A 25,639-nucleotide genomic window follows, 5' to 3' on the forward strand; every position below is an offset into this window, starting at 1 on the left:
GTATGATGCTGTGTACAGGGATTTCAATGAGTGGGGTGATGGTTCATGAAGTAGTGAGTAGTGATGGTGAGTTAGGAAGCGACAACTAGGGAAAACTTAGAAGCCATGTTCTTCGTTTTCTTATTTTTGTTTCTTAAAATATTGAGACTAATGTTGAACGCAACGATGGCTATCTTCTTCTTGATGTTGTTGGATCTGAGCTTATTGGCACTGCTAGTGTTTTTCACCATTTCCAATTCGAACCCGAACTCGAACTCATTATCGAAGGTGAGGTTCCGAGGTGTGATGATGGGATCAAAGTCCATATTTGTAGGGCTTTAAGCGCGAGGGACCAAAGCGTGCTTTGGGTGTAGTTGAAATCAAATGAAGAGTTGTCTGGGAACTTGAAAAGAAGCTCCTTTGACGGTGCTAGAGCTTAGGCAGCGGTGGCAGCAATGACACAAAGGGGAGGCTATGGTTTTCAGTTGAGCACGACATTTTTAACTGACATTTATTAATTCTTATAACTATTTTAATTAGAATGATTAAGTGATAATGGATTTAGTTTATCTAAAATAAAAGAAGGCTAACATGACAACATTTTAATAGTGCCATGTGTCGGTCTTTATCTTTTTGAAGTTGTGGGCCAATTTGAATAACGATGATAGTTTAAGTATTAAAATGAAATAAGAAAAAAGTTTATACATCAAAATGAAAAAATATGTATAGTTTAGGGGCTAAAGTGAGCATTAATCCTTTATATTTTTATAAAAGAATTTTGCGTTAAAAATAAAATTGATGTTATTATTAAAAGGTTTTCTAGATTAATTCTTTTGGTTAAAATTCTAGAAACATTTATAAATTTTGAATATTTAAAATAAATAAATTAATTAAAAATAGGAATTGAAATCCGTTAATATTTGCAATTGAAATATAAAATAAAAATAATTAAATTATTTTAAAATACTGGTTTTAAAAATTAATTTCAATATATTTTAAAATTTAAATACTGATTTATAGATAATTTAAAAATATAAATGTAACGAATCCATTCTCCATTTATGGGCTTGTTTTATATAGAAAATCCGTTACCTTTTTTTTCTCTTTTTTCTTAAGCCCAAACCCCAATCTTCAATCCACTTAACAGTTAAAACCCTAGAATCAGCGATCTATATATTTGTTAGATACAAGAGGCAGTCACCCACCACACCCCTGCTTACGATTTATTGATTTCCTATATTCTCATTCATTCTTTCTTTTTCTTCTTCTTAACATTACTTTTAGGTTAGTTCTTCACTTCTGTTGAAGTGATTCTTGTTTGGTGTTATTGATTTAGTTTTTTTTTTTTTTAAAAAAACATGAAATCAGATGATGAGATTGGATTAAAATTTCTCACGACGGTCGTCTGAGAGACACCTTCAAAGTGTTTGCTTGATGCATCGATCCAATGTTTCTGATGATTTAAGGTTTCCTTTCCTTCCATCTTCGTTTTTATGGGACTGGATTTTTCCTCTTTTTTGTTTTCATTTAATTGGCACGATGAGGATATTTTTTACATGCTATTTGAGATTATGTTAATCTTTGAAATTCAAAATTTTAAAGTCATTTTCATTCTCAGTGCTCTTATTAAGCACTAATTACAAATCCTTATTTGTTCTATTTTTTTCCAATACAAACTAATCTGTTTTTGTCTTTTCTCATTCTAATTTGATTTAACGTTCTTGAATGATGTTGAAACGAGAAAGAAAGGGTAAAGTAATCATGGTTGCCTAGTTGCTACAGTTGGATGAAATTGCTTATTACAAATAAATACATTAAAATTGCAATTGGAGATAATTATCGAGCTTGACTGGTTTTGCCGCTTTATAATATATATTTATCGCTCAATGTCTAATCCAAATAATTTTAAATTTATGAGGAAATTATACAAACTTTTATTAAATTTTCATTTTTTTAGTAAATTGACGTGAAATATCTACCATTCACGCTTCACGACCATAAGTAAATTCTTGATATTCAACATAGATGAATTCACTTCGACCCAATAAGTTTACTGCTTGAGTTTTTTTTGTTTTGTTTTTTTTCTCAATTTGAAGAACAAGATAAATCAAAATTTTTATGTAAAATTGTGTTAGTGAATTTGGTTTTAAAGTGAACATACGTTTTGATTTTTAATAGTCTAAGGGTGGGTTTGGATGGGTAATTAAGTATGGTGTGTTTAGTTTATTTTTTGTTTCATGTCATAATATTGCTATAATATCTAATTTCACTGTTATTATTATTTTTACACTTTGCGTTGAACCAACTGTCTATCCAAACTCATCTTAAGAATCATATGTTTGACCTTTATAATGTGAATGTTATTATAGCAATAACATATCATTAACATTTAAGTTAAATACTATAATTTGGTATTTAGATTGGGATTAAGTTTGAATTTATAATTTGGTAATTGATGTTGAATTTCATAATTTGGTAATTAGATTTGAAATTTCTTTTGTATGTTGAACTTCATAATCCGTTAATTAAATTTCAACTAGTAATATGTAAGTTGAACTATTCCAAAGACATATTAAAATTGAATTTGTGAAATTTATTTCAAACTCTTTTGGGATTCATTTGTAAGCTTTTGTTTCGTTGCTTGCATTGAATGTGTTTATGAATTGAATTTTGAGTTTAAATGAGTTTAAAATTTAAGTTATAATGATTTAGAGATATAAGGTCTTGTAGTAAAAAGCTACAATGCCAAGGAGTTGTATTGATACTTCTCCTTAGAATTATTGTACTTCTCCAAAGGTACTTGTACCCTTGCTCTAGTTTGCCCTTTACATTGTTTTGAGTCGTTTAGACTCTTTGAGGTTTGTTTTGAGTCCCAAGCACCTTTGATCACTTTGAAACTTTTAAATTATTTTGAATTGATTCTAAAGTTTCCAAACCAACTCAAAACTTGACATTTTGATTTTATAAAAATGTTTCAAGTTTTGAAATTTGAAATAACTTTGATATTTTGATAAGTATGTGCTTTTGTCACGGACTTAGAGTTTTCCCACACAATCTGTGTGGTCTTAGGCAGTTTCTTTGCTAAAAAAAATGCCTAAGTCAGCCTAACTCGCAACAAATATGGATTCAAAAGAATTCTTTTAAGGCACCCACGAAGAACAGTAGAAGAACGAAGTAAGAATGAACTTGAAAGGTGAACAAAAACAACAGAAAAGTAAGAACACTTGAGAAAAAAGTTTGAGTGAATACTCTCAAAATTCTATTAACAGCTCAATACTGTACAATGAGCAGAGAGTCCTCCATTCATAGATGAGGCTCTCCAAAATCAACGGTCTAAATCAAAATACATCAATGGCTACAATTAAAAGCTATCAAAATATCAAATCTCTAAGATTATATATTCGTATCTTCTAAAAATTACATTTAATATCTAGGATCACGTATCTCCAAAGATCACCTTCCATATTTTTAATTTCTCCAAGCATATCTTTAGAAGATTACTTTCCTTATTTACCAAGCTCTGGAGATGGGCTTTTAATTTCTCCAGGCAATGGACCAGTCCAATTGGGCCAAATGACCTCCCTTCAATGTGATGGATCGTACAAGTTCGTCATGGTTGCGAGATCCCATGCGCAACCCATGAAATTCTCCCCCACTTGTTCTAGCGACGCCCTCGTCGCGTCCTTCTCATGGAACTGGTCAATCTTTCCTTGAAACTACCACAATGCCTCAGCAGGTTCCCAACTTGCTTTGCTATAAGGAAGTCTCTTCTATCGAACTAAGTATTCATGACGCGGTCGATGGTACTTTCGTCTAATCACACGATCTGCCTCAATGGTTTCAACGTCACGGTCATAAGAGACCTTTACCCCCATTAGCGCTCGTTCAGACTTGCCCCAATTCGGATCTTTTTGGTCCCCATGAAATGGTTTAAGCATACTTACATGGAACACTGGGTGGACTTTAAGTTTTGGAGGCAACTCAAGCTTGTAGGCCACCTTGCCCACTCTTTTCACAACTTTAAACGGCCTCTCATACTTTCGCACGAGCCCTTTGTGCAATCCCGTATATCGTAAAATCAAGTGTAGTTTGGCAAGGACTAAGTCACCCACTTGAAATTGCACATCTCTTCAATTCTGATCGGCCCACTTCTTATTGCGCTTACTTGCCTTGTGTAAACAAGCCCTAGCCAAGTCATTCTTTTCTTGCCAATCCTTCGTAAATCGATAAGCTGCCGGATTTGGTCCTGTATAACGGGTCACAACAACGTTGGGTGTGAGTGGCTGTTGGCCCATCACTATCTCAAACGGACTTTGGTTCGTTGCTCCACTTCGCTGTAAGTTATATTAGAACTGAGCCACATCCAATAACTTTGGCCAATCCCTTTGTGTGGCACTCACATAGTGTCGTAGATATGTCTCCAACAATTCATTTACTCGTTCAGTTTGCCCATCAGTTTGCGGATGCATACTCGTGGAAATGTTCAAATCTGCACCCATTGACTTGAACAACTCCATCCAGAACCGACTTGTAAATCACCCATCTCGATCACTGACAATAGACTGTGGCACTCCCTAATATTTCACCACATCTCTAAGGAATAAACGAGCTGCCTCCTCAGCAGGGCATTCCTTGGTGGCTGGAATGAACGTCGCGTACTTCAAAAACCTGTCCACCACAACAAGAATACTCGCAAACCCATCAGACTTAGGCAAACCAACAATAAAATCCATGGATAAGCTCTCCCATGGTCTTTCCGGAATGGGCAAGGGTTGAAGCAGACCGACTGGGGTCTTTAACTCGACCTTGTCATGTTGGCAAACTAGACAAGTTTTCACATAAGTTTCCACATCATCACCTATGTGAGGCCAATAGTAACGTTCCTCCAAAAGGTCCAAAGTACGGTGCATCCCTGGGTGGCCCACCCATCTCGAGTCATGACACTCTTTCATGACTTCCTTACGTAGCTTCCCATAATAATGCACATAGAGGCGATGCCCATGGGTGTATAGCAGCTCTCCATTAAGCCAAAATCTTCTCGTTTTTCCCTCCTTGGCCAGCTCAGTCAAATTTTTGGCTGTGGGATCATGGGACAATCCTTCTCGAATGCGCTCCAATAAGGAACCATCAGATTGGCTAATTGCTGCAAACTCCATCTTTCAGCTAAGTGCGTCAGCCACAATGTTGGCACTCTCTGGCTTATACTCCATTGTGAAGTCAAACACAGCTATAAAAACTTGCCAACGAGCCTGTTTGGGAGACAACTTTTTCTAGGTTAGAAAATAACTGTTGGCAACATTATCGGTAAAGATCACGAACTTGGAACCCAATAAATAATGTCTCCATGTGCGCAAGCAGTGCACCACCGCAGTCATCTCCTTCTCTTGGACCGTACATCTTCGCTCCGTCTCATTAAGCTTTCGACTCTCGAAAGTAATTGGATGTCCATCTTGCATCAGTACTCCCCCGATAGCATAATCTGATGCATCTGTGCGTACCTCATAAGGCTTCGAAAAATCAGGCAAGGCAAGCATGGGTTTCCTCGTCATTTCTTGTTTCAATTGATCAAAGGCCCTCTCACATTCCGGATTCCAATCCCATACCTTCCCTTTTTTCAACATGTCCATCAAGGGTGTGGTAATTCTAGAGTAGCCTTTGATAAAGCGTCGATAGTAATTTGCCAACCCAAGGAAGGATCTCAACTCCGTCACCTTGGTTGGAGGCTCCCACTCGGAAATGGCTCGAACCTTGCTCCTATCCATTCGGATCTTACCCCCTCCCACAATGTGGCCTAGGAATGACACATCTTGTTGGGCAAATGAGCACTTCTCCTCCTTAACGAACAACTCATTTTCCCTCAAAGTTTGGAACACCTCCCTCAAGTGTCCCACGTGCTCCTCGAGAGACTTGCTATACACCACAATATCATCAAGGTAAACAACCACAAAACGACCAAGAAAAGGTTGAAGTACCTTATTCATTAGGGTGCAAAATGTAGCTGGGGCATTCGTGAGTCCAAAGGGCATCACAAGGAACTCATTAACATGCTATTTGAGATTATGTTAGTCTTTGAAATTCAAAATTTTAAAGTCATTTTCATTCTCAGTGCTCTTATTAAGCACTAATTACAGATCCTTATTTGTTCTATTTTTTTTCCAATACAAACTAATCTATTTTTGTCTTTTCTCATTCTAATTTGATTTAACGTTCTTGAATGTTGTTGAAACGAGAAAGAAAGGGTAAAGTAATCATGGTTGCCTAGTTGCTATAGTTAGAAGAAATTGCTTATTACAAATAAATACATTAAAATTACAATTGGAGATAGTTATCGAGCTTGACTAGTTTTTCGCTTTATAATATTTATTTATCGCTCATGTCTAATCCAAATAATTTTAAATTTATGAGGAAATTATACAAACTTTTACTAAATTTTCATTTTTAGTAAATTGACGTGAAATATCTACCATACACGCTTCACGATCATAAAGTAAATTCTTGATATTCAACATAGATGAATTCACTTGACCCAATAAGTTTATTGCTTGAGTTTTTTTTTCAATTTGAAGAATAAGATAAATCAAAATTTTTATGTAAAATTGTGTTAGTGAATTTGGTTTTAAAGTGAACATATGTTTGATTTTTAATAGTCTAAGGGTGGGTTTGGATGGGTAGTTAGGTGTGGTGTGTTTAGTTTATTTTAGTATTGCTATAATATTTAATTTCACTGTTATTATTGTTTTTACACTTAATTGCAGTGAACACACAATCCATTCAAATTCACCTTAAAAATTATAGGTTTAGACTTTGTAATGTGAATGTTATTATAGCAATTAACATATCATTAACATTTGAGTTGAATACGATAATTTCATACGGTAATTAATGTTGAATTTCATAGTTTGGTAATTAGATTTGAATTTTTTTTGTATGTTGAACTTCATAATTAGTTAATTAAATTTCAACTATTAACATGTAAGTTGAACTGTTTACATATGAGCTCAAGGTTGATTGTAATTGGTTTTGAATCTATACACAAAGACATTAGAATTGAACTTGTGAAGTTTATTTCAAACTCTTTTGGGATTCATTTGTAAGCTTTTGTTTCGTTGCTTACATTGAATGTGTTTATGAATTGTATTTTGAGTTTAAATGAGTTTAGAATTTAAGTTATAATAATTTGAAATTTTAAGATATCTTTTGGTAGTGTTTGGAGATGATAGCATTTTTGAATTTATTTTTAGCTTTAGGGTTCTTTAAAGTGATATAAGGTCCTGTAGTAAAAAGCTACAATGCCAAGGAGTTGTATTAATACTTCTCTGTACTTCTCCAAAGGTACTTGTACCCTTGCTTTAGTTTGCCCTTTACACTGTTTTGGGTCGTTTTGACTCTTTGAGGTTCGTTTTGAGTCCCAAGTACTTTCGATAACTTTGATATTCTGATAAGTATGTGCTTTGATGGCACCTTCATTTGTACTGTACATCAAGATGAGTGAAGGGTATTACAAATATGTGAAAGGAAAGGTTGAGACCTATAAGACTAGAGTTGTCACAAAGAGTTACACATATAAAAGAAGGTACCAATTACGAGGAAATTTTCTCTGTAGTAGTGATGCATAAGTTAGTCCACATTTTTTTAATCTATTACGGTGGTTCTTGATTACTAGATTTGACAAATGGATGTCAAAACAATGTTGAACAACTATCTAGAAAAAAAATCTATATGGTGTAATTCACCAAATATACAACTAAAGAAAACGAATATAAACTTTGCAAATTGTTAAGATCCATATATAAATTTAAGTAGAAATTTTGATGTATATAAGTGTCTTGTTATGTATCTTAATGTATAAACGTCTTGATGAGTTGAAGATTGGTGATGAATATAACATTTGATGATGACTTTGAATGTTGACCATGGCAAGTGAATTAGTTAAATTAATGTTTAGTTGAAATGGTATATTTTGATTGATGTGCTTGAGATATGTAATGGTTGATATGTTTCATGTTTAAGGCGTACAAGCCATTAATGTATAAAATGACCATAAATGTATGAAGTTAAGGTGATATAGCATGTTTCAAAAAGGATTGGCATATGTAAGGTTTGATAATTATATGACTTGATTGTTAGGTTGTAATGACATTGAAATGTTTAAGTTTAATTGATGAATAAGTGTTGATTGTGTTGTTACGATGTTGAACTTGAACATTTGAGCTTGTTTAGCATAATTCGGTAAGCTTTGAATTAAGTAAATGTGATGATTTGTGAACATATTGAATGATTGTTGTTGGAAATATTGAAATAGGTATCAAATGGTTCATTTTTATAAAAAATAAGGTCTATGCCCAACGACCAACCTACCTTGTCACAATGTTGGCCAATAGTAAGTGAAATCGCAACGTCGAGTGGCTTGAAGTCATGACATGACATACTATTTTGGCAATGTCACGATGTTGACCCTGAACTTTTAAACTTTTGCAATTTGGTCATGTTTTGTGCTCGGATTGGAAAAAGAGCTTTTGTCAGCTCGATTAAGATTCAGAATCGATCGTTTAACATAATTTTGAATGTGATTAACTCTTGCTTACATGAATAAATGATCTTACGTTGTCCGATTGACTGTGGTTGCTTCGACAATGTATGTAGCGTTTCGTAGCTTAGACCCAACAATCAAGTAGAGTAAGGGGTGTTACATAGGTTGACTTATCAAGTAGGGTAAGGGGTGTTACATAGGCTGACTTAGGCGAATTTAAAACCAAAAAATTACCTAAGACTACACGGATTGCGAGACGAAAGTTCTAGCCCTATGACACTTGCACATGCTTTTTGTCTCTTACTATTTGGTATAGGATTAATATATCCTTTTTCTTTTTTAAAGAAATATTTTTCTCGTTAAAAATTTCATACTATTCTATTTCTTTTTGTATTTGATTAGATTAAAAATTGATTAAGAAAACACCTACTTCAATTAATCCAAAAATTCAAATATTCATATGAAAAGACATCGAAGAATGGCTCCCAATTTGCATTTGTCCGATTTGCAAATTTTGTACAAGCGAGTAATGTGATGGAAATTTTGAACGGGATTCGTTTCATTGATAATAGATCGAAGCAAAGGTATCGAAGGAAAACAACGAACCTTTTGAATAATACTAATGATTTGGTGAGATGTTTTGGCCCTGAGTTGTTTGTAACTCTAATGCTACAAAGATAGTTATGGTTTAACCGAAGGAGGTTGTAAGAAACCAAGAATATATGGTGGAGGGACTGATAGATACTGAGAACTTACGATGGTTGGAAAAGTGTTTAGTAGGGTGGTCCTTGGATTACAATACAATTAACACCTTTGAGAAATAAAAAATTCGTGGTGTCATTATATAAAGATTATTAAGGAAAATGTTCCTTCTCTATTGAGAAATGGAGCAGACCACAAGTATGTTTGATGGATTTAACTATTCTAAAAATGCAACTTTGCATGGGGTTTTTGAGAAGATCACTAAATGGTCGAAAAACATAGAGGTTCATGACATATTCATATGAGTTTCCAAGGATATTACTCAGGATTTGTAGGCTCCCTTTTATTAAGTATGCATTTTTTTTTTCTCAAAAAACATAAAATTTTGCTACATAGTTCAACTAAACAGGAAGGTTTTAGAACTTGACTAATTTATTTAATTCAATTAAATAAATTAATTTAAATATCATAGAAATTAAAAGTTATTTTAAAAATAGAGAAAGTTAGGTCAACTATCAGTCCAATCGATATTATTGTCCATTCATCCAATTCGTACCAAATCACAGAATACTAATCTAATCCCTTATTTTAAACCGATCGGGTTTCAATCCAACTTATCTGATCAGATTTTGAAAATAGTGCTAAAGAGCAATGAGTACCCTATAACCAGAGTTTTCATAGGTCCCAGTTTGGGCAGAGGCATTTACGACCAATTAATCTATCCCACACTGTTCTTTTAATTTGGTTAAGGAGAATCTTAGCAGTTCTTGATGGTCTTGTATGTATATATTGAAACTCTAGTTTTAACTTAGTTCTGAATTCTAGAAATTTTAGCTGTAAACGGTTGGAGTTTAGTTTACACCAAGAACAAGAATAAGAAGAGCAAACAAAAATTCATAAGTCCTCTGCTACCTTACTTTTATTGCCATTTGCTGTTGCAGCTGCTTGTTTCACCGCTTATTCCTTCCGGTGCTGCCGCTCGAATTGCTTCAATTCTTCCTGCCAATTTTGATACTTCAATTAGTTGCTTGCTTTGAGGTTAGTTCAATTAATGGTAAATTTAGGCAGAGTTGCAGGCATTATCTTACTGGATACACAGGCATATGGCCTGTAAAGTTTAACCTACAATCTCCATGCTCACATCTTCATTGGCCTGTAATATACCTAAACTGCGTTTTGGAAGAAACAACAAAAGCCTTTATATGGGTGTGAAAGATCCAAAGTGCAGTAGTGTTAGTTACACAACAGGAAATAGGAAGGCTAACCCTAACACGGTACATGACATATTATGTGGAAGAATGGTCCAGGAGGAAGGTCTTGTTTTCCAGCAAGAATTGGTGGTTAGATCCTTTGATATAGGCACTGATAGCAAAATGTCCATAGTGGCCTGGGCAAATTATTACAGGTTCTCAGTCTGCTTTCTTTTATCATATATCATCCAGCAATTACATATATATATTTATATATATATATATACTCGCGTATACTCACGTGTTTATTGATGTAGGAAACATTACTTAACCATTTTGAGAAGGTAGGAGTATTGTCAGATGGCTTTTCAACAGTGGAGATGAGTAGAAGAGATATTGTTTGGGTGTTGTATAAGAGATGGATATCATCGTAGATCGTTTTCCTTCATGGTAAATTATCCTATTAAGCTTAATCTGTGTTTAAAATACCATGTTTTAGTTTCAAATTATTTGTTTCCGTTTATACTTTTATTATTAAGTAATAACAAATTATTTATATTTAATTTATGAAAATATATAAATATTTATATAAGAATGTTTTAATTATTATAAACAAACCACATACATTTCAGGTCTAATAAATGGTAATGTCTAATATGAGATCTGATTATAATGGGATCTCATAAGATGTTTTTTAAATCAACGGTTGTGGTAAAAAGATAAAAATGAGAGGACTATAGTTGTTTGATCAAGTTACGTTAGAAACTAGAAAATTGTACTAGTGACCTGAAAATTAGTTTCTCTCCTTCTTAGTGTTGAAATCAGTTGAATTGATTAAAAAATAAACTCACGTTTCTCAATGTAAATCCTACATGGTATGATCAATAGTGAATTGGTGTTTCTTTCTCTCTTTTTATTTCAAATCGTTGATTTAAAAGGATCCCACTGGGATCTTTAAAAAGATGTCACCCTAATAAATGAAATTGAAAATGACCTGTAAAATTAATTTATGGTTTTTCGAATTATTAATTAATTAATTAATTAATTGAAGTTCAAAATAGAATTAAATTAATTGGTTTTTGTGAATCCGTTGAATGTAGAAATATTGGATATATTTTATTATAGATTTTTTATGGGTAAAGTTGTCATGATTTTAACGAATTAGAATCGAGTTGAGAAAATTATTTAATTTTAAATTAATTAATTAATTAAAATTTATTTATGATATTTATTTTGGAAAATAGAAAAACATGTATTCGGTTGAATTGAATTATAAAGTGTTGGGTCAAAAGTTCAAGAAGCACTTATAATTAGACTCAATATGGGAGAGGCCCAAAAGTCCCTCATGTTAATACATGGGCGGCAAACCCTAGTATACCTAACTAGGGTTGTCAACCCTCTCTCTCCTAGTTGGATTAGGATTTTATTTTTCTATTAATTCAATAAGGGTTTCACTTCTTCTTCTTATAAATAGATTACACCGGTTGTGTTAAATACATAACTCTGAGATATTGCTATTTTGCCCAAAAATAGTGAGAACTTATTTTCTAAGTATAAACTATATTTTCTAGAATAACAATTTTACTAGTTCCTATTGAAGAGAGATTTACTTTCCCCTTGAAAGTAAAGTAAATAATTTTTAATTTTGTGTTTGATTTGAATTTGTTCGAGCCCACACTCGAAGCAGTTCTTGGTATAAGAATAACAAAGATGACCGTTCGATTGAAAGTTGGGAACGGTAAGGATCCGTCTAGCTGAAAGCATAGGTGTGATTTCGAGTAAAGTTTATTTCTATAAATATCACAAACCGACTCGATTTTCAAAATTTTTAATTTTTTGTTGTGCAAAAAAATTATCTTTGAACCAGATCTTTTCCAACAATTGGTATCAAAAAGTCAAGTTGTTCTATGTTTATAGTATAAGCCGATACTGAAATTTTCTCTCTTATTCATGTGTGATTAATTTTGATAAGATGTGGCATGCTTGTAATTATAATCATGTTTAGGGAAATGTATGTGAATGAATGCATGCTATTATTTTATTATTATATATGATAAAGTAATTTTGTCAAAGTTGTGATTCTTAGAAAATTGATTGTAATTATTATTAATTTTTGGGTATATGTAATTAGATCGTAGATTATCATCTTTACGCATTATTTATTTATTTTATTATTTTAGAATAATTTATGTTAGCAAAAAATGGACATAAGATTTATGTAACTAATATTTTCGATAGAACCTGGAGAATCGAGACACATCTAAGCTGATCGAGACGATGCAAATTCGACCTAACAAAACTGGAGAAAGACCAATGGTGGTCCGACAGCGGAGGCTGTTGGTGGTCCAACGGTGATGGTTGACAATATTGGCTGACAGTGGTGGTCCGATGGCGGCCCAACGACTGTGAAAAAACGATGACAACATGAACTGGTACGGCAATGAAAGTCTGTGGTGGCAAAATAGGAGACCCAAAGTATGCTTTGAGGTGACTTTTGTAATTTTTGTTATTTTTCTAGGATGAAATCAAAAAAACTTTGGTTGCTAAGGGTCATTTAAATTTTATGCTTTTATTTATGGTAACATGATAATATTTATTTGACTACAAATGTATGTTCATGCATATGTATGATAAGCATGTCATATAGTTTAGGGAAAGAATGTCACATGTACTTGTCATGCATTTGTTGATCATTCATGATTGAAACCGGATATTAAAAACCTTACATGTTTGTAACAGATTGAGTGGGAGAAGGTCTCTAAACAATACCTATAGCCTCCATCAATGGTCTCTTGTGATGTCATAACAATTTAACTATGCCATGATAGGATTGCCATGTGGATCTCACTAAGGAGATTTCCTGAAAGTAAGAAGAATCATCTTGTAATCGTATGATAGTTGGCCAACCCTGTTGTAGGTATTACCATGCGATATAATAAGAAGTTTTTTTTTCAAAGAAGACAACTAGTCACAACATGTCACTACGTGAAATTGTCCCACGGTGACTCATTTTTGGTACAAGATGTGATAGGTGTTGAGTTGATGGTTATACACTCAAGATCTTCTAATTAAGTAACTTCCCACGGTGCTCTACTTAAGTTAGAATGATGGTCAAACGTTAAACGATTCTTAGTACGTCTGAATGCCTAAGGAAATAGGTTAATGTATTAATTGGATGGAAATCCATATTCTTACTAGTTGATTAAAATTACCCCACGAGAACTTAATTCAATAGGTGTAGAAATTATTGATACAATGACTTGCAAATATTTTCAACGTTTAATGTAAGACGCATGCATAATCTTAATGCGTACCATAAGTTGCAAAATGTTTTCAAAATGTTTAGTTAATACAAAGATATTAATGAATGAATATTTTATTTTCAGTTCGAAAATGACACCTACTCCCTTATTAAATATACTCGCTGAGAACAAATTGAATGAAAATAACTATAAGGAATGGAAAATGAAACTCATGATTGTCCTGAGTTATGAGAAACTAAAATCAGTCCTTTATGCTAAATGCCCTTCGGCTACACAATCTGAGGTTAGAGAATGCTGAAAGGAGTTTGATGAGATAGCTCGTTGTTATATATTTGGCAAGCGTGACCAACACCCTTTATAAGCAACTAGAGAGTTGTAAGACTGCCAAAGTGATTCTAGACAAACTAGAGGACATGTTTAGAGGCCAAGCTGCCTTGGCTCGATAGTCAACTATAACTAGTTTGATGAATGCCCAGCAAAAACCCGACACTCTGGTTAAAGGTCATATGATCACTCTTATGAGATACTTTTTCGAGGCTACGGATAATGAGACCAATCTGGACCAGAATACGCAAATAAAGATAGTGTTCAAAAGCTTGTCCAAGGACTTTGTAGGATTTTGGGCCGCATATAACATTGAAAGCTAGAATCTAACGCTTACACAACTCGTGAAGGAATTATAATCCTATGAATTGATGTTGAATGATGGTTCGGTCTGAAAAGCAAAAGCAAACTTAGCAATAACTTCTTCCTCTAAAGGGAAGGGAAAACATACTAAAAGAAACAAGGCTAAGTTTTCTGGGCCACCAAGAGTTCTCTAGAGGGTTAAGTTGAAATATTTGTGCAAATTTCTTTTGGTATCATTAAGAACTTCAATTTTACAAATAATCACTTGTTAGAGATTCGATATTCAATTTGCAGTAATTCTCCTTTAATTAAAGAGATTATTCAAGTTGTTTAGGTAGAAAAATCATAAAAGGGATTAAAAGTTCTATCTTAACCTTGTAAAAGATAAAGAGCTATAAGGGTTATACCCTATTATCGAAAAGTGGCAATTCAAGTTAGTGAATTGAGAACTCGTTAACAAATGAAGCCAAGGAAGAGGATATAGACAAATCAGGCTAAATCTCTATGAATTTCAATGTCAAATTTTCTATATCTTTTCATTTAAAAAAAAAAATTCACTAATTCACCCTCTTCACCTTTTCATTCATTCAACTAACACTAATTTATATATATCGGTTTTGTAAAGATTAAAATAATAAAAATTAAATCCTTTAAAAAAAGACATGTTCATACTTTAAACATCATGCAACATTCCTTGTTAATTTTTTAAATTATTTTAAATACGATTTGAATTTTTATCAGAACATTTTATATATTATTTTAATAATGGTTACTTAAATTAATTATATAAAATAAAAATTATTAAATATAAACATATCGACGAGCAATGATAAAAATAGTTACTAATAAATATATATTTTTCCCTTTTCTATAACAACAATGTCACATTTTCTAATTAAAAGTGTCGCATATGATTTTCTGATATTTTAAGCAAATTAAAATTTAGGCAAATATGGTGAGTAGAAGCATGAGGAAAATTATTTTTCGATAGAATAAACTAAAAAAATTTCTCACGAAAGCTTTGACATATATATATATATATATATATATATATTAAGAAACTATATTACATAATATTTTATTTAATAAATTTGAAATAAATATTTCAAATAGAATATCAATTTTCTTAAACAATATATTTAAGACTATCACTAAGAAAATTTATTATAACTGTGAATTTAAATATACAAGTGGTTCAAGAAATCCAAAGGTAGTCCTCTTAATTTAATATGCTAAATTTAAAAAAAAGATAAAAGGAAAATAAAATGATAGTGAAGATATATTTAAAATTAGAATTTTGAGGTTTTACGTTAAAAATCTTAGTAATTTATTTTAATAGTCTTTTTAAGATTTTGTATAAATTATTTTAAAACATAATTTTCTTATAACAATGTTTTTATAAAAGACGGTCTAAATAATTTGTAACTTCAATTTAGGGTGTGCTTGATAAACTATTAAAATTTTTATTTTAGTGAAAATAAAAATTTCAACATTAATTATTATTTTAAATTGTTTGATAATCATTTTAATTTTAATTTAATATAATATTTTCAATAAAAAGTGTTGAATAAAATAAGTAGGTAGGTAGCTACTTATCATTTATTATACAAAATATTATATTGATTTTATTTTATTAAAAACTAAAATAAATTATTCTTTTAAAAAAAAGAGATATTCAAATTATCATATTTATCTTTCATTCAAACTATCTAAAATAATCTAAATTATAATTTTCTAATATAAATTCAACACTTATAAAATTTAACAAAGAAAAGTTTAATACTTAAATTTTCAGTTTATCAAACACGCTTAAAATTAAAAAAACCTTTTAAAAATAATTATTTACTTTTATCAAACAATAAAATTATATTTCAGTACTCATATTTAATAATTTACCAAATAATTTTTAATATAAATCAACACTTATAAAATTTAGTACTTAGTTTTTCAAGACTTAAATTTTCAGTTTATCAAACAAACCCTTAGCTAAAAACTTTATATTAGAATTTTTTATCAACACTTTGAATTTGTGATATATAAGTGCTTGACAAGAGTTATGATTACTACTCTAAATAAGTTTTGATGACTTTATATTCGGGGTGAAAGTCGAAACCAGAAAATTATTTGGGGGCCGAAATTAAATTGTAATTTTTACAATAGAAAAATGCAATTTCACCAGTTTAATAGATTATATCTATATAATTTTGAAGGATTAAATCAAATTTTTATATTTTTAAGGAGGCCAAAGTACAATTTTACCTTTACTAATTTAAAAATTTAAAAATGTTAAAAGAAACCAAATAAAAAGAATTTCATTTTAGGGGCCGGGCCCCTGCTAGCCCCTGCTTTAAATAGATATTCATGGATCGGGTCCAACAATTATCCAATTTCAAAAATATTTTCAAAACTAAACTAACTTTCAAGTTACTCCGAACCAACCCAAACCCGTTTTATTATTGGAAATATTAATAAAAATAAAAATAAAAATTTATATTTATATTTTATAATTAAATTTAAAATTAAAAAATATATTTTTATTATTTGAATCGAACGGAGCTGACCCGGTATCAAAAAATTCAACTAATTAAAAAAATGTTTTAGACGCGACCAGTGAGGCGCGTAGAAGAAAGAGAACTCAACCCGCACCGCACTTCCTAGATTTCGGAACACTGACACCACACAAAGTTTTGTTTCTTTGGTTTGAAAAAAAAAAAAAAAAACCAAACTGGGCAAAAAAGCCGTAAAATACTAGATTTGCAAAGGGCATTATCGTCACATCAACCTATAAATATAATAAAAAAAAATCCACCACAGTCGAGAGCAGCAATCCAAGCATTGAGAAAAAGATAAAGTGCTCTTGCTTTGTCTGTCTATTCCAACAATCCTTTAATTTGGCTTCTATATCCTTTGAATCAACCTTTGCTAAGCCTAAAGAAGCTTTACTCTTCTCAGTTGGTAAAGTCCGCTTCTCTTTGTTTACTTCTTTGTTAAATCTGAACATTATTTTTTATTATTCTTATTTTTTTATGATTTTGATTTTGATTTTGATTGTGTGAGTCTTGTTTTTAAGTTGATTATATATGTGGGTTTTCTGATTTTGGTTTAATTTTTTTGTATTGAGTTTGGATTTGGAAAAATGTCGGTTGCTTTTTGAGTCAAGTGCAGTTGACTTTTTAAGTTTTGAGAAAATGTTAACTTTCTAGGTTTTTTGTTGTTGTTGTTGTGTTGATATTTCTCTCTTTAGTTCAAGTGATGGTTCAGTTCTTGAGGTTTTATATGTTATTGGGTAGAAATTGAAGCACCTTGCTTGATTTAGTTCTTTTGAAAGTGTTTGTTAGCTTAGGTAAAAGTTGAAAATGAAAAAGAAAAATTAAAATGCTGTATCTTTGCTTCTTTTGTGTTTGCTTAGTTTTTGATCTATTTCTGTCTTTTCTTCTGTAATTTAACAGTTCTTTACAATCTGTGTTGTGTTCTCTTATAAGGGATTTGCAAGATGGAGAGAACGAATAACTTTTGGCAGTTGGGAGATGATCTTCGGGGACTATCAAAAGTCGCAGAGGATCACAAATGGTTGATGGCTGCATCGAAACTGGCTGAACAGACGAGGACAAAGGGTGAACGCATGAACAATCTAGATCTTTCCAAGGGTCAAGCTGAAATGAGGACAAGGGATAAATTCGGGTTCCAGGAAGACAACAAGCTTGAGAACCTTAACTTTAATGTGTTGAACTTGGACTCTAAGGTTGGGGATAATGTAAGCAAAAGTTCCTTCCAAAATGGTATGTACAATATGAATGCTGTTTACCAGAAAAATAACAGTATTAGCCTTGGAAACCCGACTGGAAACAAATATATGAGCAACAATCAGAGCAACAACGATGTCAACAATAACAGCAGCACCAAGAATAACAACAATGGCAATGAGAACAGTAATGCAAACAACGCCGTTGACAAAAGATTCAAGACTTTGCCTGCAACTGAGACACTCCCGAGAAATGAGGTGCTTGGAGGGTACATCTTTGTTTGTAACAATGATACGATGCAGGAAGATTTAAAGCGCCAGCTATTTGGTAAGACTTGTATTCTCATTGATGTTATTTTCAGTTCATTAACTTCTATTATCAACATTAGCAGGTAGAATTCTAACTTCTATTATCAACATTAGCAGGTAGAATTCTTACATGCTGTTATTTCATTTAATAGGTTTACCACCAAGATACAGGGACTCTGTTCGGGCAATTACACCTGGCTTGCCTCTATTTCTCTATAACTACACTACTCATCAATTGCATGGTATTTTTGAGGTTTGTTCCCCACTTCATTCTTTTCTAGCATTCCTTTCATTTACTCTATAATGCTTGGAGCTCTTGGTTGATTAGGCGGCGTTAGTAATTCATTTTACCCATTAGAGTTCTCTCTGAATGTCTGCATTTGCCTTGGTTTTACTAGATTAAAATTCATTGCGTAGCAAGTTATGATTATGTTATGTCTTTCTTGTGATTTAATGTGATGGTAAGATTTAGCAGTGATACTTTTTAATGGTGAGATGAGATTGCTTGAAGTAATAGATGTGATGATCATTTTAAATCTTTTCTTCCCCTCTCGTATGCTGTTTATGGTTTCTTTTATATGCACAGGCGGCAAGTTTTGGGGGTTCTAACATTGATCCGACTGCTTGGGAAGACAAAAAGTGTAAAGGCGAGTCAAGATTTCCTGCTCAGGTAAAGCTTGGGTTTTTATGGTTTTTAGGATCTCTATTGTTAATTTTCATGGAAGATTGCACTAACTCTACCCTTTTTTTTCCCTTATCCCCTAATAAACAGGTGAGAATCCGTATTAGGAAACTCTGCAAAGCATTGGAAGAGGATGCTTTTCGGCCAGTCTTGCACCACTATGATGGTCCCAAGTTTCGTCTTGAGCTCTCGATTCCTGAGGTATGACAAACAATTACAAGTTTTCCGCAACATTTGCTTCCATTCCCACATATATTTCATGTAAACTTTCCTAATAATCAAATTCTTTTAGTCGAAGCTCATGAGTTTCAAATTGGACTTTTGCAGACTTTGGACCTACTAGACCTCTGTGAACAAGCTGGCTCTCCATAAGCAAAAATGTTAGCTGAGTGCAAATGTAGCAAGGGTTATGCAATTCAGCTGCCTGCTTCTCAAAGATTTTTAATGGAGCACAAGCTATGGCTGTAAGTCCAGTTGGTGAAATCATCTTTGAAAAAAGTAGTAGGAAATGACATTTGCCAGCTGAATAAATGCATTAGTATCTTGTTAGCTTTGTAAAACCTTTTTACATTATTATATCTTATGAGTTAAAACCCTATAAAATTAGACTTGCAAGATGTGAAAGAGAATGATGACTGTAATATTAGAAGTCCTCAAGAAATGAAGGTCATTTGTGCTTTATAACTATCTCCTCTGTTCCTTGTGTTGCTATGTTATCTGAAAATTCACGAAAGATTTTCCATTTTCATATTATTGATATATCACCCAAAAGCGTGCTAATCAACCTTTGTACTTAAAGAAAGATGAGTTCTAGCTGGGCAAAAATAACCATGATATCAAGAAACCCTCATGTACGTTTCCACTGTAAATGCTCTTGTTAACAACAGATTAGGAGACTCAAACCAAACACCTTAAGAAACAACATATTTTACCAAGAATTCATTGAAACAGGGAAGATGAACAAACTTGGCTTCAATCAGAGGACTAAAAGCAGAGTTTTTTTGCTCCAATGCTTCATCTAAACCCAGGAGCTGACAGCAAACAGGGAATAAATACAATAGTAGACAACTGGAAACGTCTATAACTTGCTGATTCCCTCGTAGCAAGATTGGATAAATGAAATTCCATCCAACTTGCTGTGCCTGCAAACACTGATAATTCGTTTGACCTAATGGTATTCTTCTATTTCAAGTAAATAACATCACCTTAAACAAAACAAGGCTTCCATTGAAATCCATTTAGCAAGTATGAACAGCTCTATTGATTTCCCACCACTTTGCTATGACCAAAGTATGCTGATGATCAAAGAGCGGCAGACATGAGAAACGTGCGAATTCTTTGCAATAGCTCAGCCTTTACGGAGTCAGGAACGGAAGCTGCATAAGCTAGGATTTAACCATACCATGCATATACATATCACGATAAAATAAAGGAAAAAAGAAATTAGATTCTTACCTCTGCCTTTTGGGGTGATCAAATGCACGAGGTCATCTACAGTGACATTATTTCTTCCTTTCTTCTTAACATGTGCCCTGCCGTTCATCAACGTGAAATAGGTTTCATGAAGAATAATCAAGATTGTACACAAAGACTGAGGTACACAAGAAATTAAATACATCAGAATCAACTTAAATACGTAAAGGAACAAATAGTTCGTTGGATAAATAACTCATCTTTTAGGGGAAAAAGCCTCTAGTGGTACAATTATCTATTTTGTGAAATAGCACTTCATTTCTCTTTTTGTCTATCGTTGAGAAGAAAAAATAATAATAGATGTTGAAGAAGTAAATGTTGACAAAAGAGTTACAAAGCTTCTCATAACTATCAAGAATAGTTCAATACAAAGATGCTTTGTCAATCTCCAAAAGCACCACACCATACCATATAGCTAGAGCTAGATACAATCCCATGCATCATTTATATGCCTTAAGCACCTTTCATTCATTATCGTAATAGAAAGGCTTCATTAACAATTTGGCCCTTAAATCATACCCCAAATCTCAGATTGGTACTCCAAGTTTTTGTTGTTTTTTTTTTCTTTTGACATACACTATCAATGTTGTCTAGTTTACCCTAAAAAACAATACCAGCCAATAAGAACGTGACATATAGATGTTCTTATTGGTCGCTGTACACTTTTTAAGGTAAAATGAGAAGAAATGATAATTTTGCTACCGCTTTTGACAAAAAAGAACTTATAAATTCCAATTTGGGAATTGAGGTATAGTTTACGGACCAATTTACTAATAAAGGTCAATAGAAAACACTATTATCTTTCATTCAGTCAATATCCAGAAATGCAGCATATCTCTCACATTTTGGACATGGTCCTGCAAATTGTGTCTATACAGAGTAGGAATCAACAGAAAAAGAACCTTAGAACCCACAACAAAGTTATTCTCATGGATTAATATCTGTTACTCAGACTTGGTTCCTTGTAGGTCCCCATATCCGTGTGTCAAGCATAAGTGTCTGATACGGATACTTCAAGAAAAATGAAGAATCCAGTAACATAGATTAATAACTTGCTCAGAACCGATGGTTGGCAAAAGAGGGAAGTGTTTGTTAAGTAATGTTACATGAGATGAACTAATTAGTTCAAAGTACTCTATTTGACTTAACTACCAATGCTCAACATTAAACTACTTAATTTTAAGTATTCAAAGCAATCAAATTGCCTTAATACTACCAATGCTTAACATTAAACTACTGAATTCTAAGTACTCTAATTCTAATCCTGATTCCCTCATCTATGAGTAATCTTCAACATTGTCTCCACTTTCAGATACTAACAATGCAAAGTTGCTAACCCTTTCAAACACTTCAAACAATAACTTGAAACAAAAGGAACAGTAAAAAGTAGAAAACCTGCAAAGAGCTTTCATCTCATCCTTCCAACCACAGTCTATAAGCCTTTCTCTTAACAACTCCATTAATCTCTCTTTTTCCCCACTCTCAATCAACTGCAAAATTCAATCAAATCACAGTAAATAAACTAAAAAAGAATACCCAAATTTTTTCAATAATTAAAAAGAAGAAGAAAAAAAACACCTTGATGTTAATAATTTCTTGAAGGGTGGGTTCTTTCCCTTGATCTTCTGCAGCATCTGGGGTTGGTGGTCGATTTACTGAATGTTTCCTGTTATGAAAAAAAAAATTTAAAGATCCAATTTTGATTATATAGTTTTTACTTAGATTTAAATAAAATTAAGAGTTCTACATGATTTTGACGACAAATGAAATTGAAGAAAAAAAGTTAATCTTGGAAACAGCTCAAGAACGAGAATATGAGGGGAAAAAGACGGGATTTTTATTTTCTCCCCTTGGTGGACCGCCATGTGAAACGACAACGTTTTGGAGGACAGAGATGATGGAAGTGTTTTACCATATGTGTCCCTGGGGTTAGTTCGAAACTACGAAAAAACCTAATACGCCAACGGGCGGAAGACAAAGAAGTGGCGCCAAGCGGTTACCATAAAACTACAAAAAATATCTTTGAAAATTCATTAATAAAACGAAAAATATCCGAAGAATTTTAATCTCTTCCGTAAACACTAAACACTTGGTGTTGGCGTGTTTTCCGTCTAATCAATGGCTTCTTTGGTTCTCTCTTCTCTCTGTTTCACTTCTCAAAAGCCTTGTTCTTTTACGTCTTCGCTCCGTTTCAGCTTGGGAGCTCTGACGGGATCCAGATCCGCCGCTCCGTTAACTGTCGGATTCCGACCGGTGAAGAGGAGAAATGGAAGAATTAGGGTTTCGGTTTACTCCAGAGCTTCTCCTCTTGTGTTTCGGGACCTCGACGCTGATGATTTCCGGCATCCGCTCGATAAACAGGTGGGGATTTATGTTGCAAATTTAATTTGAGAATTTATTTTAATCAATTATTTATTTATTTACTTTTGGTTGCAGAATACGCTGATCCTGAAAGCGATTCCAGGGCTTAACGAACTAGGAAGAGCTTTACTAGGTAATTGCTTTTACTAATTAGGATTTGATAGTTTTGAATAGTTTTTAGAAAATTCAAGATTAGACAGTAAATACAGCACTAAATTTCATTGACAAGGAGGAAATTGTAAGATGTAAAAGAAAATTCATGTAAGCCATTTATTTTGTTCTTCGAAACTGTGTCTTTCTAATTTGGATTTTGGAAGCAGAAAAACAAGTGAAAGGAATTTTTTTAATTAAAGAGCAAAACAAATCCTTATTATAATTTATGGTAAATGTTGAATGTTAAAGTAGCTTTTTTTCCCTTAATGCTTTGTAGCAGGAACTGTCACAGAGCAAATCATGCTTCTTGAGAATATAGGGACTTCAGTCCTTGTTTCGAAAGATCAGGTTATTTGATGTTTAGAAGATTGTTGTTTAAAGTTGTTTTGATCGGTTGTATCCAACGCAAATTGTTTCAAATTATTGTCTTTTAATTTCTTGTATCAGCTTCCTGAACTTCATAAAATGATGATTGAAGCTGCGGGAATATTGAATATTGAATCTCCTGATCTCTATGTTCGGCAAAGCCCTGTTCCAAATGCTTATACACTAGCTATAAGTGGCAAAAAACCATTTGTTGTCATTCATACTAGTCTTGTGGAGCTTCTGACGCGAAACGAATTGCAGGTCTTCACTCCTTTCTCATTCTCTTTTACTAAATGACTTAAACTCGCTGTCCATTTTGGTTTTCCCTTTTAGTGTATTGACTGCTGCTTGAATCCTCTAAGACACTAGTTTTCCATTACAAAATGTTTCCATATTCATATATGTGATTATAAATGTCTAAATCAGATTAGATGTGCTTTATTTTCCGTAGTAGTGCTGTGTTTTAAAAGATAAAGTACCATTAATTTAGTTCTTTTCAACTTTGAAATAGGCTGTTTTGGCTCATGAGTTGGGTCATCTCAAATGTGATCATGGTGTGTGGCTTACCTTTGCAAATCTTCTCACTCTTGGAGCTTATAGTGTTCCTGGTATGATTTTAGTTCTTTCCATCAGTTGTGGCAACTTAGCTAATGTGATACAATTTTAGTTTAGCTAGAGCAAATTATACTCGAGAAAACATCTCAGACAAGGCAAAGGAGCTTATGGACTTTTAGGATAAGTGATTCTTTGGTTTAGTCTGTTGCACTTGACCTTTCGAGGAGGGCTTCATATATTGTTGTGGAGTACATTATACGATTGAGAAAACAACTTGGCTGGTATGTATCCTGTGTTGTTCACTGAGGAGAAGAACAAGAGAATCTTGAGGATGATTGTCCTTACGGAACTAGGATTAACGTTTTTGATCTCCTATTGTAGTGTATAAAACTTTGGTGGCACATTATCCTCCAAAAGATTTATTTTTTCCCTAAACAACTCAAGCTTTTGGCTATGAGTCTGTGGCATATATCTGTAATAGTGTTGTACTGCAGATAATATACAACATGGCTTTGAATGCCTTTGTTTTTCACAGGACTTGGTGCCTTTCTAGCTCAGACTTTAGAGGAACAGTTATTCCGTTGGCTTAGGGCAGCAGAGCTTACTTGTGATCGTGCAGCCCTTCTCGTTGCACAAGATCCCAAGGTATGAAATATCATTCTCTGAGCCAACACAATCTGCAATTATATAGTTGAGATTTCATTATCTGATTTTCTTTGTGGTGCACCTACAAGAGGTTGTCATCTCTGTTTTGATGAAATTAGCTGGTGGCTGCCCATCAATGGCTGATCAGCTAAATGTGGATGCATTTTTAGAGCAAGCTCGCTCTTATGATAAAGCTTCTTCGAGCCCAGTTGGGTACTATATAAGGTAAAGCATTAAAAATTGGCCTAGAATTTTCCTTTTCGTTGTGTCTAATTAACTAATGATGTCCAGAAATGCTCAAACGCGGCAACTTTCACATCCTCTGCCTGTTCTACGTGCACGTGAGATTGATGAGTGGTCAAGAAGTAATGAATACAGAAGCCTTCTTAAACGTGCAACTCAGATGAACGTTGTAGAAAAAGTTTAGCTCTGGTCTGGACCTTGAGAAAGTCAAAGTTGAAAATAGCTTTAATAGGTATGTGTTGCATGGTTATTTTCAGAATATTTTACCCGCATATCTTTTTCTTTCCTATGTTTTACAGTACAGTCTATTTTTTCCTGAATAACAAAGAGCCTGCAACTCACCATTCACAGTTTTTTTATTGCTATTACCTTGCATTTGTTTCATTTTAATACATGACCTATAGTAATAAACACATTCAAATTGCAACTTATGCTTTTTCTTATATTAAATCAGAATTTTCTTTTGGATGTTTTTCCAGATTTTGACTTTGCCTAGCAAGATTTGGTTCCCTTTATGTTTATAGAAGATGCTTTGCCAGACAGAAAGAACACAGAAAATGGAGGAAGCTTTTGCCCAGAGCATCTCTAGCTGTGGTAAAACATTTGTCTGTAAAGAACCACAATTAGTTAGAGTCTAAATTTACGGTAAGAGAATTATATATAGTTCATCTTTGTAACTATGATAGAGATCGTTTTAACATATGCTTCATACTCAAAAGAACAGAATACTGTATATCGTTGTCCAAAAGGATAAAGCAAATATAGCATTTTTTTTTCTTTTAAATCCTGTAGTAAATACAATGCTTGCTTGATTAATAT

The 25,639-nt window shown here is 33.0% G+C and overlaps 3 protein-coding genes, 1 long non-coding RNA gene and 1 other non-coding gene across 7 annotated transcripts; 4 read left to right on the forward strand and 1 right to left on the reverse strand.

Annotated features, from left to right (window-relative positions):
- Positions 1–1,340: 1,340 nt before the first annotated feature.
- Positions 1,341–1,441, forward strand: LOC128042743 (small nucleolar RNA Z161/Z228). The gene has a single exon (XR_008198255.1). It is a non-coding gene; the product is annotated as a small nucleolar RNA Z161/Z228 (small nucleolar RNA).
- Positions 1,442–9,967: 8,526 nt separating this feature from the next.
- LOC128042314 (uncharacterized) lies at positions 9,968–12,948 on the forward strand. Its single transcript, XR_008197525.1, has 2 exons — positions 9,968–10,851; positions 12,640–12,948. It is a non-coding gene; the product is annotated as an uncharacterized LOC128042314 (long non-coding RNA).
- A 4,136-nt stretch (positions 12,949–17,084) lies between these two features.
- Positions 17,085–19,711, forward strand: LOC105769627 (B2 protein). The gene is made up of 6 exons (XM_012590392.2): positions 17,085–17,246; positions 17,774–18,361; positions 18,495–18,595; positions 18,929–19,012; positions 19,115–19,225; positions 19,352–19,711. The coding sequence occupies exons 2-6, from the start codon at positions 17,785–17,787 to the stop codon at positions 19,394–19,396; spliced, it is 918 nt and encodes a 305-aa protein (XP_012445846.1). The 5' UTR covers positions 17,085–17,246; positions 17,774–17,784; the 3' UTR covers positions 19,397–19,711.
- Positions 19,712–19,860: 149 nt separating this feature from the next.
- LOC105769650 (transcription and mRNA export factor ENY2) lies at positions 19,861–22,369 on the reverse strand. The gene is made up of 5 exons (XM_012590422.2): positions 22,245–22,369; positions 22,076–22,163; positions 21,893–21,987; positions 20,480–20,556; positions 19,861–20,400 (listed from the first exon to the last, which is right to left on the reverse strand). Coding segments are annotated over exons 1-5 (336 nt in total). The 5' UTR covers positions 22,247–22,369; the 3' UTR covers positions 19,861–20,326.
- Positions 22,370–22,528: 159 nt separating this feature from the next.
- LOC105769614 (plastoglobule-localized metallopeptidase 48, chloroplastic) lies at positions 22,529–25,604 on the forward strand. 3 transcript variants are annotated; one of them, XM_012590370.2, is made up of 9 exons: positions 22,531–22,858; positions 22,934–22,991; positions 23,289–23,359; positions 23,459–23,638; positions 23,889–23,985; positions 24,468–24,577; positions 24,669–24,802; positions 24,869–25,052; positions 25,300–25,604. In XM_012590370.2, the coding sequence occupies exons 1-8, from the start codon at positions 22,616–22,618 to the stop codon at positions 25,002–25,004; spliced, it is 1,029 nt and encodes a 342-aa protein (XP_012445824.1). In that variant the 5' UTR covers positions 22,531–22,615; the 3' UTR covers positions 25,005–25,052; positions 25,300–25,604. The 3 variants fall into 3 exon arrangements, 2 of the variants coding, with proteins under 2 accessions (XP_012445824.1, XP_012445832.1); XM_012590378.2 differs by having other exon boundaries at positions 22,532–22,858; positions 23,292–23,359; XR_008197487.1 differs by lacking the exon at positions 25,300–25,604 and having other exon boundaries at positions 22,529–22,858; positions 24,667–24,802; positions 24,869–25,017.
- The last annotated feature ends 35 nt before the right edge of the window (positions 25,605–25,639 follow it).

Source organism: Gossypium raimondii, chromosome 7 (genome assembly GCF_025698545.1).
Source record: "Gossypium raimondii isolate GPD5lz chromosome 7, ASM2569854v1, whole genome shotgun sequence".
NCBI classification, from domain to species: Eukaryota; Viridiplantae; Streptophyta; class Magnoliopsida; order Malvales; family Malvaceae; genus Gossypium; species Gossypium raimondii.